The sequence below is a fragment of the Homalodisca vitripennis genome, chromosome 5 (assembly GCF_021130785.1).
Source record: "Homalodisca vitripennis isolate AUS2020 chromosome 5, UT_GWSS_2.1, whole genome shotgun sequence".
Taxonomy (NCBI): domain Eukaryota; kingdom Metazoa; phylum Arthropoda; class Insecta; order Hemiptera; family Cicadellidae; genus Homalodisca; species Homalodisca vitripennis.
In genome coordinates this window covers 29,915,510-29,934,299 of record NC_060211.1, presented here as the reverse complement: position 1 = coordinate 29,934,299, position 18,790 = coordinate 29,915,510, and the positions used below count along the sequence as shown (strand labels likewise).

Here is an 18,790-nt window from a genome sequence, read left to right as displayed (position 1 = left end):
CGCCTTACTGACCGATTACTGATGTTCAGTTCAGAAGAATGTCTCCTAGCAGATCGACCAGGACTACGGAGTATGGCTTGCCGAACTCTTTCCACATTTTCTGGAGTGTGTAAAGTGCGATGAGCCCCTAGCGGTCGTTTATTCATCACTGTTCCTACTGACCGAAATTATTGAACCCAACGTAAAATGGTGTTACGAGTGGGTACACTGTTATTTCTCGCAAGATTGAAATGACGACGAAAGTCGCGCTGAACTGCAACAATACTCACATTATTACGAACAAAATTGTCGTAAGTAAACACACGGTGTTGCACACTCCACGACTCCATGATGACGACTAAACAATGACTAGACAAAATGTTATGTTCTACCGAACACATGGCCACTTTAGTCGCCCCACTCCCACTACCCAGATCAGAATACTATCTGTTCTAAAAACATCCATCCTTTATGCCTCACCCTGTACATAATATATGCTTCAAAATAAGCTAATATTGCTATAACATACTATTTAAAACCGTTCTGTTAATTTATTATGTTCCACTTAAAGTAGAGGGATCTATCGTTTCTAAAGAGTTAGAATTAGCTGAGGATTCTTAAATTTGTTGCTTAAAATAAAGGTATGCTTTTGAGATTATAATTCTTGTTGTAAGTGTATAACAAAACTTCTCCTTAGTTCCATTTAGTTCTCTCTTTTTATTCATGAACCAGTTTTTATTTTACCTGAATTTTACTGAAAATTGTATTTAGACGAACATTTTTATCATTAAAATACCTTAGATGATAGAAGACAATAGTCTTTTTAACTCTAAAATCTTCACTTTTTTTTAAACTTTATAATCTCATCTACATGTTTAGCATTATATTTTTTAAGGTTTTAAATTCTATATATAAAAATTCTAAATATATTAAGTAAGTGTTATCTGGATAGATTTATCTGGCTCAGAACATTGGCAGAATTATAAAACCACTTTTCTGTATTTGCATGAAGATTGTTCATTTACATAAAAAAAGTGTCTAAAACTTCTGCAAAATACATTGAATTATGTCATTATTTGGCACATGTTTGGTACTGCATCAGTTTTAACAGTCGTGACATTTAGGAGCTAACTGCAATAACTTTTAGTGCAATTACTGAAAAATATTTGTTCTTAAAACTTTGCACAAATGCTGGCTCCTGTCTACAGGGATTTCTGGCTGTAGGAGAGCTGGATCCGCTGAACCGCAGACTCTGCTCGGAGAAGAAGCCCGATGTGGTGGTACAAGTAGTTATACTGGCAGAAGACAACGATATCAGAGACAAGCTTTTGCAACATGACATCCATGTGCAGACCATAAGTGAAGTGGCACCTATAGAGGTCCAGCCAGCAAGAGTACTCAGTCATCTCTACACTTACCTGGGTTAGTCACTCTTCACTTAAAATGTAATTTTCTGAAAATGCAATTTTTTTATGTGGGCTGTGCACAAAGTAATCGACATTCTATTTGGAATTAGTAAAAAATATCAGTTAAAGTTAAAGGGAACACAGTTTATAGCACAAAAACTCAAATAGAACATTTGTCTGGAAATGAAGGAAACAGGATTTTTCTTAACATGCAGAAAAAAATGAATGAATTTTGAGTGTCTGAAAATGCTTTGTTTTCTATCTGTAGTGCTTTTAAAAATATATTTCAATTTAATAATAGCTTCGGTTTCAACACTGAAATTTGGTAATGTATAATCATAAAAAATCCAAATATAATTATCATGCAGTTTTAAAATGATGACAGTTTTTTACTTTTAGTACCAAATTTTATGGAACTGAAGTTTTCTTTTGCAAAGTGATAGCCCCAGTTTTTTGGGATTCCAAAGGTATACTGTTGATTAATTACCTTGACAAGAGAAGAACTTTAGTAACAGGGGAATATTATGCCAATCTACTCCGGAATTTAAGACAAGCCATATTGAAAGGAGTCAAGGAGTGATCAGCAGAGATGTTCTACTGCTTGACAAAGCTCCAGTTCAACAGTCTTGTATTGGACAGGCTGCCCTGCGGGAGTGTTGTTTCGAGCGAGGAGTCCAGATCTGGTGCCTAGTGATTATTTTCTGTTTCCCAACTTTAAAAAACAGCTTAAAGGAAGGAGATTTGAGAACTTGGAGTCCGTGAAAGCTGCTACAGAACAGTGGTTTGCAGACCAGGAGGAAACAATTTTTTACGAAGGCATAAGTAGTCTTCCGAACAGGTTGACCAAGTGTATTCAATTCGGAGGTTATTAACCTTTTTTTATACCTTAGTTTAAAAACTTTTTTATCCTGCCTTGTATAAGTTAAAATTGAATTTTTGGATATAGTAATAACAATTACGGTCGTTTAGGAAATACATTTTTTAAGGGATTCCAGGGGATATTAAAAGGGAAGTACTGATCAGAAATGCCTCTGGCCATCAGTGAGGGCGCCACTCTATATTTCTGGTAAAAAAAGAAAAACATCCCACAAAATATTATGTAAATTCAAGGTCAAATCATGTGAGTGCTCGTTAACGTGTTATATATGTAACACATATGTATGTATTTATCTTCTCATATAGTCTAATTACAAATAGTAGATAGAGACAGAGTGGCCTCCTTCTCGCTGACATTGCTTCCTTTTTGGAGGCAGAAAAACTAATCAATTTACATAAAGACATAAGTTTCACATTTTTTGTCCCCGTTACGAAAACCTCTTCTAAAACTAGTGGTCTCTGGATAATACTAAAGTACCACACTGGGGCTCAGTGACAATTATGACGGGCCCTCAACCGTTCTGCGGTGTTCCAAGGTGTGAATCTTCTAGGATTATCTCGAAATGGGTTCGCGCGGAGCATGAGAGAAGGTGGAGGTTGCATCCGGGCTTGAGAATGAGCAGAATGGTATTACAGACGCCTTCCTCCAGGGTGGCGTCGGACCTTCTCTCATTAAATAGATCAATGTCTTCTCGGGTTATTGGTCTTATCACGGGGTATGGTCACCTGAGGAAGCATCTTCACAGAGCCAGCATCCTTCAGGAGGATCTGCTCTGCAGAATGTGTAATGAGCAGGATGAAACTGCTGAGCACCTGCTCTTTGATTGCCCTTCAATAGCAAGGGAGCGGTATGCCATCTTTGGTATTTTGGACAGGGGTGGTGAATTTCCCCAGGAGGACCTGATAGGTTGTTTTCGGCGGTTTTTGGAACTGCTGAAATTATAGACTGGTAGGCCTCATGGTGTGTTTCCGAGGTGCACAAAAAGCCCTTGAGGCTTAAGTGCATGGCAGTAGGCCTCCCCAAGCGAAAAAAAAGTACCAGATTAATGGCCTTCGTTATTAAATGTGATTATAATAGTGAAGTGGTTTGTTGCAGGTCGTAATCAAAAGCTGGGTCTGACTGGACGTAAATCCCGGGATGTGGGAATCTTGAGCACCAGCAAACTGTATTCGTTGCAAGATCGTATCTTCGCTTTTACCCCTCAGGTGGGCAATCTAACTGTCTGGTTGTGCTTTGTATAGAATTCTTCAATTCCGATGAATCTGAAATCTGCTTGTAGGAAACTTGAAATATTATTAATAGCAGTATATGGAGAAATGATAAAATTATGCTAACTATACAAAAGATGAATAAAAGATAAAACAATGAAGCAATCAAATTTTGTAAATTGTATAGTACAAAAATAAATTAAATACTCAAATGCTTTCTTGTAAGAAATTGATATGCAAGATAAAAATAATAATTACACCAACTTAACAAAAATTTATAAAAAGTATAAATTACACATTTTTTTCAATAAATATGTTAACTGGTTCTAACTAAAAAATACTAAAAATCTCAGTGATGTAGGATCAAATTACAACCTTGGTGTTTTGCTTAGTTGTGATTTGAATGTGAAGACAGGCTTTGTTTTGGACACATTTATCAAAAGTCAAAGACAGACAAAGTACTGTCGTGGGTAGACAATTTTTACTGAACTATTATATACACCTGTGCTCAGCCTTTTGTGTTGTCCTGTTTAGCTGACAGATAAGACCCGCTACTACATAGCTTCCGATAATGAACTGCTGATCGATATGTTCAAGAGTGAAATAAACTTTCTAAAGTCCAGCTGGCAGAATATGCTGGGACGCCCTCTGGTTATAATGACTATTAACAACACGTACCTAGGTAATGATGGAAGTGTCTGTTCGGTGGGAACCGTTGTAATGTCGTTGTGCTTCTAGTCGAGTAGTAGCTGGTTGTGCTACCCACCACTCCGCTTCATTGCTTCTCACCAACAGTTCAACCTCGAGGAGAGCAGGACAACTAAATCAGAATTGCTTTCCTACTAACCTATCCCAAAAATCATTTACATGTCTGTAATTAGGGTTTAGCAATAATTTTTTGTTTGGTTCTAACTTTTGCTAGTGTCGATCCAACTCCTCGTAGAGACTTGGAAATAACAATTTATCTTTTTTTGTTTAAAGTTCAGCATTATCGATGGATGATTTGAAAGGATAACAGAATTACGGAAATTTGCGTTTTGCACAATGGAAACACAACATTTCAGGACTATCTGCTTTCTTCTTCAAGCCACACGTCGTAAAACATAAACTTTAGCTTGCAAAAATAATCAATGCCAACAAATAATAGTGATAGACACACCAAGTCAAAGTAAACAACAAAACAATATGTTGATACCGTAAACTTGTACCTGACATTCAGCTCCACAAATCAGGAGAAGCACACATGAAAACTCACAAAATAAACAGATATACTGCTGAGGACTGAGTAGAAAGTCGTACTTTCATCATGATAGCATTTCTACACTTTGATCAAAAAGGATAGATATCCAAATTTGAATGTTAAACACAAACTAACAAGTAGAGCTGTAATAACGGGAGTAAAATACAAATTTAGCTTTTATATTTTTGTGGTTAGACTAGGGTGACCATATGTCCCGGAAAACTGGGATTTTCCTGGTTTTTTAAAAATAACGTACAGTGTCCCAAAGAATTTTTTTGGGACACTTAATAGTCCCGGGATTCAGTTTTGAAATAGGCTTTTATAGAACTATTTAGAGATTTTTGCTCTATTTTATGTCATGACAAACCTAATATACAGTGGTCCCTCTCTAATCTGGCCCTGCGCCAATCCAAACCCCCAGTAATCCAGTCAATAGACAAAGGCAGTGTATCGTCGTCATTCAAGTAACTGTGTGTCAATGTGAGACAGTGAGGGGAATCGTCATCGTAGCCATCAATTTGCTATCCTAAGTGATCTGAGGAAAATGGACACAATGGAAAAAAAGCAACACAAGACATCTTTGTTTTACAAAGACTTTATGACAATGTTTTGAGAAAGTCTTTTATAACTAAGAAGCAAAAAACGATTCTTTTTTCAGAAATGAGGCAATAAAAGTCTCACAAAACTAACTCTTCTTAAGAATTTGAAACTGAGGTGGGCCTAATCTATTTTTTAGTTTTCCATTTAAATTTTATGAAACAATCTTTTTAATGTACAGTATTGCACATGAGCTAAATGCAAATGTTCGATAATGTAAATATATATTGTATTTCAACTGCGATACTATACTTTTTAAATTTTAAGACTATTGTACATCTTTATGATAAGAATAAATTGACTTTTTGAGTACAATACTTTCTACTATGTAATTTAAATGCTTTTTTTTTTCAATTGAACTCCAGTAATTCAGTTATTTGACTAATTCGACACATGTCTGGTCTGAATTGTGTCAGGTTAGTGAGGGACTACTGTATTTCAATTACATTGAATTTTTAGGTTAAATTTATAAAATATCATTATAACACAAATATTTTGACCGTACGAATAAATCAGAGAAGTATTTTTTTATCTGGAAAACAATAGGCCAGCTGGTCATGCTTCCAAATTTGACCCAGTTTATTCGGAAATGATTTGGTCACCCTAGGTTAGATGAATAAGCAAATTATTTACTAACAATAATTTCTAGTTTTTATGTTTATAGTAATGAAAAGGTATAAGTTTTTGGTGCTTTTCAACCAAACTGTAACCTTGAAAATTCATAGTTTGGAAACTTGTCTTCTGATTAAGACAAAATTTTTATACAAGGATGTCCATAATCGTGTTATCCTAACAATTCATCACTTTGAAATCACTTACAAACTACATATCACTTCATTAACAATAAAACATTTAAAATGTAAAATGAATTCTTTGTACTTTTCTCACACTGGAAAGTTGCTAACTTTGAAAACAACATCTTATTATTGCAGTACAAAAACTATACAATTTCTAAACAATTAAAATGCCAAATAAATAAGTTATTTAACAGTCTTCCGTAATGTTATAATTGAGAAAGTAATAATGCTTCATTTTTCATCATAGAATCAATAATAATATATTATTTAGTATTGTTAACTGATGTATTTATCAAGTTTAACTATTGATAACTTCTCAATCATATAAAATTATCTTTACTGGTCCAGATACGTGTGAAAGTCGTATAATGCTACAAACCATCAATCTGGCCAGGAAGCAATCAAATAAATAAGCCATAAATTAAAAATACATACAAGTATATAGCTATAAACAATGTTCTGTATTTGAGTTTTTTCACAAGAATCACAGGTAATTTTAATTTATTACTTCATTACACTGTTAGTGGTGAAAAAATGATAATTTTTCTACGAATTGATAAAATGGATTATAAAATGTATGTGTGTAATTTAAAAGCGAAAATTTCAAATAATGTTGATCAATAGCAATAATATTATAGGTTCAGTTAAAATGCTGCTTTTAACACTTTACTAACAAACATATTTACCTTAAAATACCTCAATATAAATATTGTACTTGTATGTTGAGCTTTACTCTACATTTTTCTATACACAATTTATTCAGTGAAAAATGTCACTATAACTTTAAATCATATAAATTTAACAATAAACTAAATAGTAATAGCAATAACATTAAGTCGTCATATAATATAACTCTGTAACTGTTCCTTACATCATTAATAGAGTAGATGATTATAAAATCCAAGTGAAATCTTCCGTCAATTCAAGTAAAATAAAATGTTGCTTATGTGTTAAATTTCAATGTTTAGGTGATTTTCATTTTGAATGCCTTACTTTTTATCTGAACAAGGTGAAACATGCAGGGATATAAGTAATTAATAAAGTATGCATTGGAAAATTATAGTAAAAAAATATGGAAAAGTATAGTAAAAATTTGTTTACAATGAAATATAATCATAATCATATCAAACATGTAGTATTTTGTAATTATTATAAAGTGAAAAGTTGTCTTTCAATTTTCTACGTGACGTAGGATTTTTAGTAAATTTCCCTTGGTTTAGTAATAGAATTATGGTAAGTTTACTTATCAAAATAAATAAATACAGATTGTCTTATTTTTATTTTTACTAGTGGTATAACAGTATATTAAGATACTAGCAAAAAATTTTAATTTATAAGGAACATCCATTGAATACATAATTTACTATATAAAAAACTAAAAATTTAACTTTCACCTGGAATTATAAAAAAATTTTGTCCTTACATTTTTAATGCCTTCTTGTTGTAGAACAGATAATTGCAATCAAAATTGATGTACTGAGCATAATATTTTATAAACTGTAAAGAATAGATGAATTTTTGAAATAAAATGTTGACATAAATATTCACGTGTTCAGTAGGGTTTCATATCGCCTACAGACAGTGCAAAGCAAATTATGATCCAAAATGGCTAATTTTGGTCCTTCCAAAGCTTTTTTCCCGACTTTAACCAACAAAATATTGACTTTGACACAATTTAAAAAATATTATTCTAAAGTCCCGTTACGTGACTCGTACTTATAGCACAAGTATAACAGGTTGCATAAAGCAAGTCACATTACAAGACCCATTGGCACTAAAGGAGACATTTAGGGCTTTCAAAAATAACAATATTGCAAGTATTAGATTTTATTTTGATTTTTGACGTTATTTTTATAGACGTCCGGTTAAATGGACGTTAGCTCTTTTGCACATTTTTTCAACATGCATAAAAATGGATGTTGGCTTTATTTGCACATTTTTCAGACTTTGGCACTGAAAGGGTTAAATAGGCAAGACAGAACTTGCCCTCCATCCTTGTTCTCTCTATTGTTATCACTGGTCAAAAATTTGTTCCTGGGTTTTAGAATCAACAGTCAATTGATTCAACGTCTGTCAATATTTTTATGATTTTGTAACACATTAAATTTATTCAATTTCCCTTCTATCCCATGTTAATGACAGGAAGGAAGTACTATCAACTATTGAGATACGTGTTACAGAGAATATGTTGTGCTCTTAAATTTTTCCATCTACCATCTTATCAGGATTATCCAAACAGTTATGAATGTTTACAATCGCATTGGGTGAAGATCCCTAGCAAAGCAAATGCATATTTGTCCATTAACTCCCCTACAGAGCAGAGTTACATTCTAGTGAGGTAAAGCTTGCTTCTCAGAAAATATTTAACAGTGGTGGCTGCAGCGGATATCACACTGAGTGTGGAATCTGTAGTGTCTTTCAGTTTTTGAATGCACAAAGTGTTCAGCGTCATCAAACTTGGTGGAAATGGAATAGATTACTTGTCTGTAAAAAGATGTTATATCATGTTCAATTAAGGAAGTAGAAGATGGATGGATGTTGAAAATCATAGAGGCTTATCACTTATAATGAACGAGTTGAGAGATGGAACAAGTTGGAAAACTTGTGTTTTATTATAAATTTACAATTTAATACATAAACATGTCTTTGAAATTATGGGATTTCCTACATAAAGTAGTTAGGCTTAAATAATATGTGTTAAATAAGTTTTTCTAAATATCGCAAACAAGAATGTGAAGAGCATTAATTTTCTCGGAATACAAGAAAGGTTGAAATTCATTCCTCAATAGATAAATGGAATTCTGTGTTATTGCATTTGTATTTCATAAATTTCACCTTAATTAAATTTATGAAATAAGGAGTTAAATTTTATATTGTAGTAAAGTTATGCATTTGAATAACTTTTTCTAATAGTTACTTTGATATTTCTTTTGAGTAATCATGTTATTTTTTTAAAGAAAGCATGATGTACAACTTCAATACCACCATGCTGTTGTTATTTTATACAAAAAAATATTGATGATTGAGTGCCAATAACATAGATTGAAACTGATAGTATAGAATTATGGTATCTCATCTCTAATGATTTGAAAATGATTTTTAAGACAAGGACATTTTGAGATGAAAATGGGTTTAAACAAGGGCAGTAAACTGAGGCTAGGATGATTGAAGGCAAGTTTTGAGGTTAGGCTCTATTTTAATCTGTTTTCCTGTATTACCTGATGTCTTCACAATACTCCTAGATTGCATTAGTCTTTGAAGGCAGGTTTTCTTTCAGGGTGAAAGAATGAAATGTAGAATTGGAAACTAAATTTCAGCAGCTTATTATAATTTAGTGTTCAGATTTCTGTATAACATTGTAGGCATTCCTTACTCATGGGCTATTCATTTACAATCTTGGTACAAAACCTTTGGTTTTTGGTATCAGCAAAGGCTACCTCAGTCATATCTTTCAGAAAATATACTTGATACTTTGTTATGTCAGTATTCAAAGTGATAGTCGATAATCATTCATTTCTGTATGCAGTATCTGTCATCTGTTAATAACAAGTTAAGATGACGTAGAAACGATTTAATATGAATGTGTTTGTATTCAACTAATGAATATATACATTTAGTTAAGTATATCTTTAGTATATTTATTCATGTAGGCTATTACTTTTAATTGTAAGTACTGTGAGAGCTTTTCATAACTCAACATTCTCAAATATAAAGCAATTTGAATCGTTACTGATTTCCAAACAATGTTTTTCTCCTGTGGTAGACCATGATTAAGAAGTAAATAGTTTAAATAAGGCTAAAACTGGATCAAATTACATGTAATTTTGACGGCTTCCAGGATAAGAAAAGCCACAGATTTCAGTGATTAGAAGTCTCATTCACTGAAGCAAGCCTTGAGCACCCTCAGTATTATTGTTTTAATTGTTGGCAATATTGTGAGGATTTCACATGATCATAGCAACGTGTTTATTAGGTACAATTTTTTGTGTGTGTTTGCACATAATGAGTTACGTCATGCGTTAAGGGGTAAAATAATCGCTACCCCCAAGATTTAATGTCAAGATTTGAATATACATATGAAAATTATATTACTATAAAAAGTTTTTTAATGGTTTTTTCATACCACACAGTCATTTAAGCATAAGCTGACATCCATGTGATCAAAATATTTTAAGTAAAAGAAAGGTGATCATAAAAATTTCTTTAGCAGTAATATGTAAAATATACACAGGATACACTAATAATACCCATATATTTTTAAGTCTTGCAATTGCAATTTTTTTGAAAACTTTTAAAGATGATTTTTCTGTGGGCATACTTGAAAGTTTATATAGATATAAAATTTATTTCCAAGTGAGTTCTAGTTGGTAGTTCTATTTGAAAACTTAACTTTATATTGCACTTATCTACAGGGTGTACATAAAGTCCTGCACGGGTATAATATTTTCTGAACGATAACAGATAAAGAAACAAGATTTGGTACATCAATACTACACCTAAAAATCTACTTTTTGAAGGAACTATCAGTTTTCTGTAATATCATGGGGACGTCCCGCAAGGAGTCAGAAGGAAATCTTAAATAGGAGCATAGGTCAATATGGACATCATTTTAAAGGGCTTATCTAGCAGAGTTTAATGCCGCAAACCGCACTCAAAAAGATTGATCCAGTACAAAATGGCGGCTGTTCAAAGATTTTACTTGGTTACATTTTATTAGTAGCCATAACCCCAGTAAAGCAAAACTGCAACCAAACGAATACTGCAGCTAACTACTACATTATGCTTGTCAGTTGTACAGAAGTGAATTATGACATTAGTTATCCTCAAGAGTTACAAATTTGGTCCTAATATATTGATAACGGGGAAAACCTGATAACAGTAACAATTAGAAATCTCAGCGAACTATGACGATTGGAAACACTTCCTGTTTTCATAAAGTGTTGAACAGTTCTCCCTACAGTTGTTCTAGAAATTGGCTGCCTCTCGTGAAAGTAGTCATTAAATAAATGGCATGCTTCCTCGTGTGATCGTCTGTTATTTCCCCAACCATCATAAGAAGTGTTATACGTTCACGTTCGTCAAGCGACATAGTGTAGTTGAAGAACTACAAGCAATACGACAAACTCTTTTGTACTAAAGCGCACTGATAAAATGGATGGACAGCACTACTAAAACAAGAAAACTAGAATAGCCTACTATGAATAGACTGGCTAATAGGAAAGTCCTAACTGCGACCCAAAGATAAGAGATTTCTAATTGTTACTGTTATCAGGTTTTCCCCGTTATCAATATATTAGGACCAAATCTGTAACCCTTGAGGATAACTAATGTCATAATTCACTTCTGTACAACTGACAAGCATAATGTAGTAGTTAGCTGCAGTATTCGTTTGGTTGCAGTTTTGCTTTACTGGGGTTATGGCTACTAATAAAATGTAACCAAGTAAAATCTTTGAACAGCCGCCATTGTACTGTACTGGATCAATCTTTTTGAGTGCGGTTTGCGGCATTGAACTCTGCTAGATAAGCCCTTTAAAATGATGTCCATATTGACCTATGCTCCTATTTAAGATTTCCTTCTGACTCCTTGCGGGACGTCCCCATGATATTACAGAAAAACTGATAGTTCCTTCAAAAAGTAGATTTTTAGGTGTAGTATTGATGTACCAAATCTTGTTTCTTTATCTGTTATCGTTCAGAAAATATTATACCCGTGCAGGACTTTATGTACACCCTGTATAATGCCATATAATGCGTATAGCAAAAAATGTTTCTTTTTTTTTACTTTTCAGTGTTAATTTTATTTCTTTTTAGTATTAAATAATTTATTCGAAACGATAAGACAATTGTTTATTTCTAGTACACTTACAACAACATTTATACTACATAACATCTGTAGCTGATACCTTTGTCGTGTTATGTTTTAAGTATATTTTAATTTTACTAATGTAAAGTAAGGTAGGACTAGATCAGCATGTTGTGTGTGTTCAGACAGTGGACTTAGAACAATACTACATGAGCACAGACGTGGAATTCTTAGCAAACAATATAATGATGGACATAGCCTTCTTGGCAATGAACTGGCGTCACATGCTTGGTCGACCTACATACGTCATTGTCGCTTCGGACTTCCTAGATGGTAACTGTTGTCAAGTCTAGCTACTAACAACATTAGTTTAGTTGCCATACTGCCTAGTGTGTCTCTAACAAAAATAAACTGAATATTCAGACAAGACTACACTGATTAATAATGTAGTATTAATACTTCTTGAAGGTTGATTGCATGGAGCATATTAAGCAATGATCATTTTTAACATGCTGCGCTTTTTGTTGTTGCTTTTATTATAGTTTGCCTTTTTCTGATAAGTTATAGTTTCAAGATAAAACCTTCAGTTTTTTTACAGTTATTTTTATGATTGCTAGTTCTAAAACTGTTAAAAATAGATAAATAATATATATTTTCAGGCAATTCAATGTTGCTGTTTTTCTAGGTTTGCTTTATATCTCTAAACATTCTGGCTTTTCCTTTTTTTATCTATTTTGCTTTCTTACTTTCTTCATGTAGTTGAAGCAGAAGAAGCCACAAATCCAGCCACCAGGATAGTTTGTGTCTGGGATCACAGTATCTCTAAATATATTCTCGAGTCACAGATCTGTCCAAAGCTTTGCTAGCAGTTTTAAAGATTTTTATTATTGTGAGCAAAGTTAAATAGATCACAAATTATAGTTTAAATCATGATAGTTTTTCTGGCACTTAACCCTTCCCACGCCGTAGATGAATATATTAGAACAGTAGACTTTGACCAAAACGCCAAATACAGTTATATCCGTTATTATAGATTATATCTCTTGGAGAGTTTTTTAGTTCACAAAAGGCTTTTGAAATGCCCAGTGCACACTCTGTGCTTATCGCGGTTGCTAAGGAAGTATTTATATACGACCTTCACTCGGCGGCAGGAAGAGGAGAGCGCCCTTTGTTTAACTCCGACCACCTGCTCGTCAGTTCTACGTCTCCTACAGAGCCATACCCAAACATATCCGTGGCGTGTAATACTGCTTTCTTGGTTGTCATGAGTGCGCGTCTACTATGTATCTCGTTATTATTCTTCATCGTGTGGTTGTGTTGTGATTAGTTTGAAATATTTATCTTGTTTTATAGTGCGACAAGATGTATTTAATTTAATTGAATTTATTTGAAATAAACTGTTTTGTAAATAGTTATTTTTATATTTTCTATTAATAAATACACTAATTTTAAGTAAAATGCCCTGTTTTATACATTTTTTCTTTTATCTTTTATAATTTAGTTATGATAAAAATTAGCTTTGAACTTAAAAGAAACAAATTTTTAATTTTCTTAGTGTTTTAGCGAAGTTAATGGATTTATTAGTGGCGTGCGAAGGGTTGAATGTATTTCTTTATTTCTGTAGGTATTCTTGAGCAATGAAAAGTAACATTGAAAAAAGAAAAAAAATCAATTTTTATTTTCATTAAGTTAAATACACAAAGCAATAGCATTTTCCCCTTAATTTGCATTTCATATCTTCATATTTAATTGTTATTTTGTTTTAGATCAAGGAAAGATTCCTTTGGCCATGGTAACAACAATGAAAAAGTTGAAATCAGGTTACATCAATGGTACTCGGTGAGTGGGAGTGGCATTAATAGTAGTAAACTGAGGTTCTCTAGCTGATTGTACGCACCTAGCTTGAAATGTTTCTTCAAAGATATGTGTAATATCTATATTAAAACAAAAACTAAAGGCAAAATAAATATGTATTCATTATTGGTTAATGATATTTAAGATTATATAATTTCAAGTATATTATAACTTTGTAATCATTCAAATAATTTAAAATGTCCAAAATATTTCTCTTTTAATACAATTTGAACCTTATATAGGACAAAATAATCACATTTCCAGAAACTAATTTAACTATGCAACCAAAGCCTTTTATAATATTGCTACTTTCTATTATCAGTCTGGCCTTTGTAGTACTTAAAAATAAATTTAGAAAATAGAAATGAAATGAAAAAGGCCTTTATTAAATAGGGGGAGGCCCTCTACCACTCAACCTCATACACATACAGAAAATTAACAATAATTGAATACAGACACTGTCATATTTTATCATAACTTTATAATAACATTTTAAACAAAATTGTTTAATTTACATAAAATAACTCATGGACTCAATAATAAATATACTAATATAAAAAAATGAAAGATAAAGAAAAAAAGATAACAATGTAAAAGAGAAAATAATAGATAAAAACACATTCAAGCGCTCTAACATACTGTCTGACCTCACACACTCCGCAAGTCACCGCCCGTCATTCACACGGCAAGCCTGAACAGTAAAGGACCTATTAGAGATTCTTCAGTTTATTTTGGTAATTTACTGAAACTTTAATAACAACTGTTAACTTTTAGTACAATTAATCAGTCTCGAGTTACCTATTGTCATTGCTTGCGTCTTATTTTCATTCAGTTTCAGTCCACGTTGTTTAGCCCAAACTTTACTCACTTCTATATCCAAGTTGAGTAGTGACACAGAGGTTTCAAGTAAACCTTAAACATATGTTTGTAAATTATCAGCGTAAAAATGAATATTTGAATGTCTTATGATTGAAGTAATATCGTTTATTTAAAGTGAAAATAGAAGGGGTCCAAGGACAGAGCCCTGTAGAACCTTAACTTTTCGAAATAGAAGTTCACTCGGTAGCCCAAGAAAACAGTTTGAGACACAACCATTTGTGGTATCTGTATACCGTTGGCAATATCTGTGTAAGTGCTGATTCCAAAATTTTAATTATAAAACACTAATAATAAATTATTTTAAAAAACACCATGTTGGGTAGGGAATTGTAAACCCTAATTTTAAGCATTAAAATGTATAACTACTACAGTCTATTCAACCCCCTTCATAACAGTTTTCCAGTCAGACATTTTTCCCCTTCCTTCACAAATTTTCGACGTCCAGTGAGATAAGAATCGACCCAGTTAACACAACCATCGAAAAAGCCATACTTCTTTAATTGGGTGAGGAGAAGAGGGTGGTATACGCAGTCAAAGGCCTTGGAAAAGTGAAAAAGTATCAAAATGATCACTAGACTCTTATCCATTGCCAATCGGATATCATCGTGATTTTCAATTAAGGGTGTAGTGGTACTGTGATTAGATCTGGAATTTTTATTCAAATTTGTTCCAAATATTATAGTAATTGAAGTAAGAAGAAAACTGTTGGTAAACCACTCTTTCGAGACAATTTGAGAGTCAAAAGAAAAATATGGCATAGGAGTTAGTTACACACAAAATTTGAGTTTACTTTGTATCCAACAATAGACAGTGGTTTGGCCTTCTATTATTTGTTGATTCAGGAACTGACTGACGTAATGCTTTTATACATCACAGCAACTAATGTGTTAAAGTAATATTAATGACTCTTATTCAACAAGCGGCAATAGTCTAAGATTAAACCTTTGAACCTTTATTGTAATACAATTGTTAGGTGTCATACATCTCGTGATTAACCATCATAGATCATTCTCGATGGAGACCCATTTTATGCACTTGAAATTTCTTACACAAATTCATGACAAGAACATGTCACCTGTAATATCCATATCTACCTTGCATACCTTTCATTCCTGGTGTCTAAAGCATGTGAAGATGCAGCATTCACTTAGGAAGAGATTTTGCATATGAAAATCCCTAAGCAAAAGATCATTGCAAAAATAATAAGACATCAAATACTGTTTTTGAACTTAAATATCGGCCAATATGTAATTTTAAATTATTTTTGAATGATCATAAATGAAGGCCACCTATTGATCTTGAACTCATTTGTAGATAGAAAAATAGTGTGCGGATATAATTCGAATAAATAATTAGATTATACAATAACTTAAGTAAAAAAAAAAGTTGTAATCTTTGTAATCTTTATAGTGAAACTGGATAGATCATATTTTAGAAATGACTCCTTCATAAATAAAAAAATAAGAAAACAAGACTGACTATTGAGCTATTTTGATATCAATAATATTTCAAGACTATTGAAATAAAAGTGGTTTTCTGTAAATGGAATTTTATTTTTTAGGGTGACCCTTGGAAATTTAAATGATTTTCTAAGTACATCCTGCATAACGAACCTAAGTTTTCTGGGAAGTCAAGAGGATGGAATGCCTGACAGTACGTATGTTTTAATAAGAAAACTAGCTTAACCAATAAATTTAATTTACTCAGCAGGGATCACTTCTGGCTGGTTTATACCTTCCAGTTGAACCTACCACTGGGCACAGCAAAAACCGATGTGTCACTTAAATCTGGGCAGCCTTATGGATGTCCAGGAGGGGCACATCACTAAATGCAAATGTCGAGATTCTGAGGGGCAAGGGCAATTTGATAGGTCTAGTCTACTGAGTGAAATGACTGTTGGAGTTGGTGGGGTTCATTCCCTAACCTCAGAGGTTCTTGCAAGCCTCAACATAAGAGTGTACCATCCCCTGCCTGCTTTGACTACAGAGGCTGGTTCAGAGTTGGCTTTCTCTTCTTTTTAGGAGACATGATCTTTGTGCCCTAAATTCTTCCTCATGGATCTCTATAGGAGGTGGCCCCTACCCCCAACCTTACCCATCCAGAATATCCTGTAACTCCGGAAGTAGTGCAAAGGTCCTTATAGGACTAGGTGCAAGTTATAAGCTTCTTGTCCTAAGAGAACAAAAATATCAATTTAATTTTGTAATAATGTTGAATCTCGTATATTCTAAATGTTTAATAAAATAATTGTAAGACTGTTGATGATTAAAATTCTACAATTGTGAACTATGTATTGAGATATCTGTACATTTTATAGATTTTGATCATAGACCTCAACTTTATACTTGTCATAGATGGCACTTGTACTTAATTATTTTACAATCCCCTCAGGACTGAATCCTCAAGTGTACTTAATTATTTTACAATACCCTCAGGACTGAATACTCAAGTGTACTTAATTATTTTACAATCCTCTCAGGACTAAATCCTCAAGTGTACTTAATTATTTTACAATCCTGTCAGGACTGAATCCTCAAGTGGAACAGTATCTGGAGGAGCACATGATGAAGTGTCTCACACAAAAGTCCACTCTGCTCAAGCGTCCTGTCTCCCGTAACAGAACCTTGAGGCGGCGGATGTCCGTCAAGGGAGCCATCAAGAAAACTAGATCCATCATAAACATTGAGCGTAAGTTTCAATTTATAATTTGATCAATTAATTATTACTAGTAATTTACGAAGTCAAAGTAAGGCGAATTAGTATTGTTTATATTGTCCATGCAGTATGTGTAGAGACGGGTTAATTTATACTAAGTAATAATAATCACTGATTTTGAGCTACTCATGACTGAAGATTGTTTGAATATTGAGTTTCTGAACTGGCATTAAGAGATAATTATCAAGTTTTATCTGTGAATAGCTGACGATTTATAAATTGAATGTCATCCTACTCAGACCCCTTATACTGGATGTACACAATCAATATTTTTTGTGCTGCACCTTATTGGGTTGTAGCGTCCCATATCACTGAAATTGATGAAAATCCACTATAATTGGGCATTGATACTTTAGTCTCCAAAATAGTAACAGTCCATTCAACCTATCGTTAATTAAGTATTGGGTTTTAGTTTGTATAAGCCTTATTTAATAAAAAACCAATAACTTAGAACAGAATGCTTTTGTACTAGTCATTTTAAATTTCTGAATCAGTTTGCAACTTTCAGTTTTGTAGTAAGCTTGAAATTGCTAAGTACTAGATATTAGAACAGGAACATGATCAAATTTAGATATGAGACAAAAATGTTGGAATTTAAATTTGAACAATTAGATCATTGGTCATGAACAGAGTTACAGAGCTCCATCAGGGGTTGGGTAACAAGTGACCGAGGTTGGCGTTATCTAGTTTTAATAACATTATTGTCAACATAGTTATTTTGAATTTTCAGTTTAGCTCCAGTTTACCTTCCTTTTATTGTAGCATCTGGTATCTGACGCTTTCTCAGACATGACTCCTGGAATCTGGAGTCATGTTCGTCTGAAGAGATCCAAAGAAAGTCGACGACAAAGAAGCTCAAAACGAATCAATTACATTTTTTCCGACATCAGGGACAACTATAGGTGAAGTGGTAGTCTCATTGTCTCATCAGGTCCACAATTATTGTGGTTGATGAAACAATCAGACTACCACTTCACTTATTTATAGGTGTCTTTGATGTCGAAACGATGTAATTGTTTGTCTGACAAGATCTTTGTGTTGTTTGCAACTGATATATATATATATATATATATATATATATATATATTTATATATATATATATATATATATATATAATATATATATAATATATATATATATATATATATATATATATAATATATATATTGGCGTTTGATTCTTATTTTGGTACAGAACAATAATAACAATCTTATATTTTACAAATATGTTTATTATAATAAGATACATTGGTATTACATACAGTATTTTCAGAACACAAAAATTCACAGTTTATAGTCTTTTCTGCATATTTGTCATATTTACAGCAATATATAAAAAAAATATGCTCTACATTGATATTTCTGTCTGTCACAATAGATTTTGATGAAAGCAAAAATAAGCATATTAAAATAATATATGGTTGAGTGTCTTT

At 32.7% G+C, this 18,790-nt stretch overlaps 1 protein-coding gene across 1 annotated transcript in view; it reads left to right on the top strand.

Annotated features, from left to right (window-relative positions):
• LOC124361911 (probable phosphorylase b kinase regulatory subunit alpha) overlaps positions 1-18,790 on the top strand; it is a 68,133-nt gene that overhangs the window by 11,237 nt on the left and 38,106 nt on the right. Inside the window, 6 exon segments of the mRNA XM_046815972.1 lie at positions 1,188-1,401; positions 3,358-3,467; positions 4,005-4,152; positions 13,676-13,748; positions 16,204-16,295; positions 17,166-17,330. Of these exon segments, the coding sequence (XP_046671928.1) occupies positions 1,188-1,401; positions 3,358-3,467; positions 4,005-4,152; positions 13,676-13,748; positions 16,204-16,295; positions 17,166-17,330 (802 nt within the window).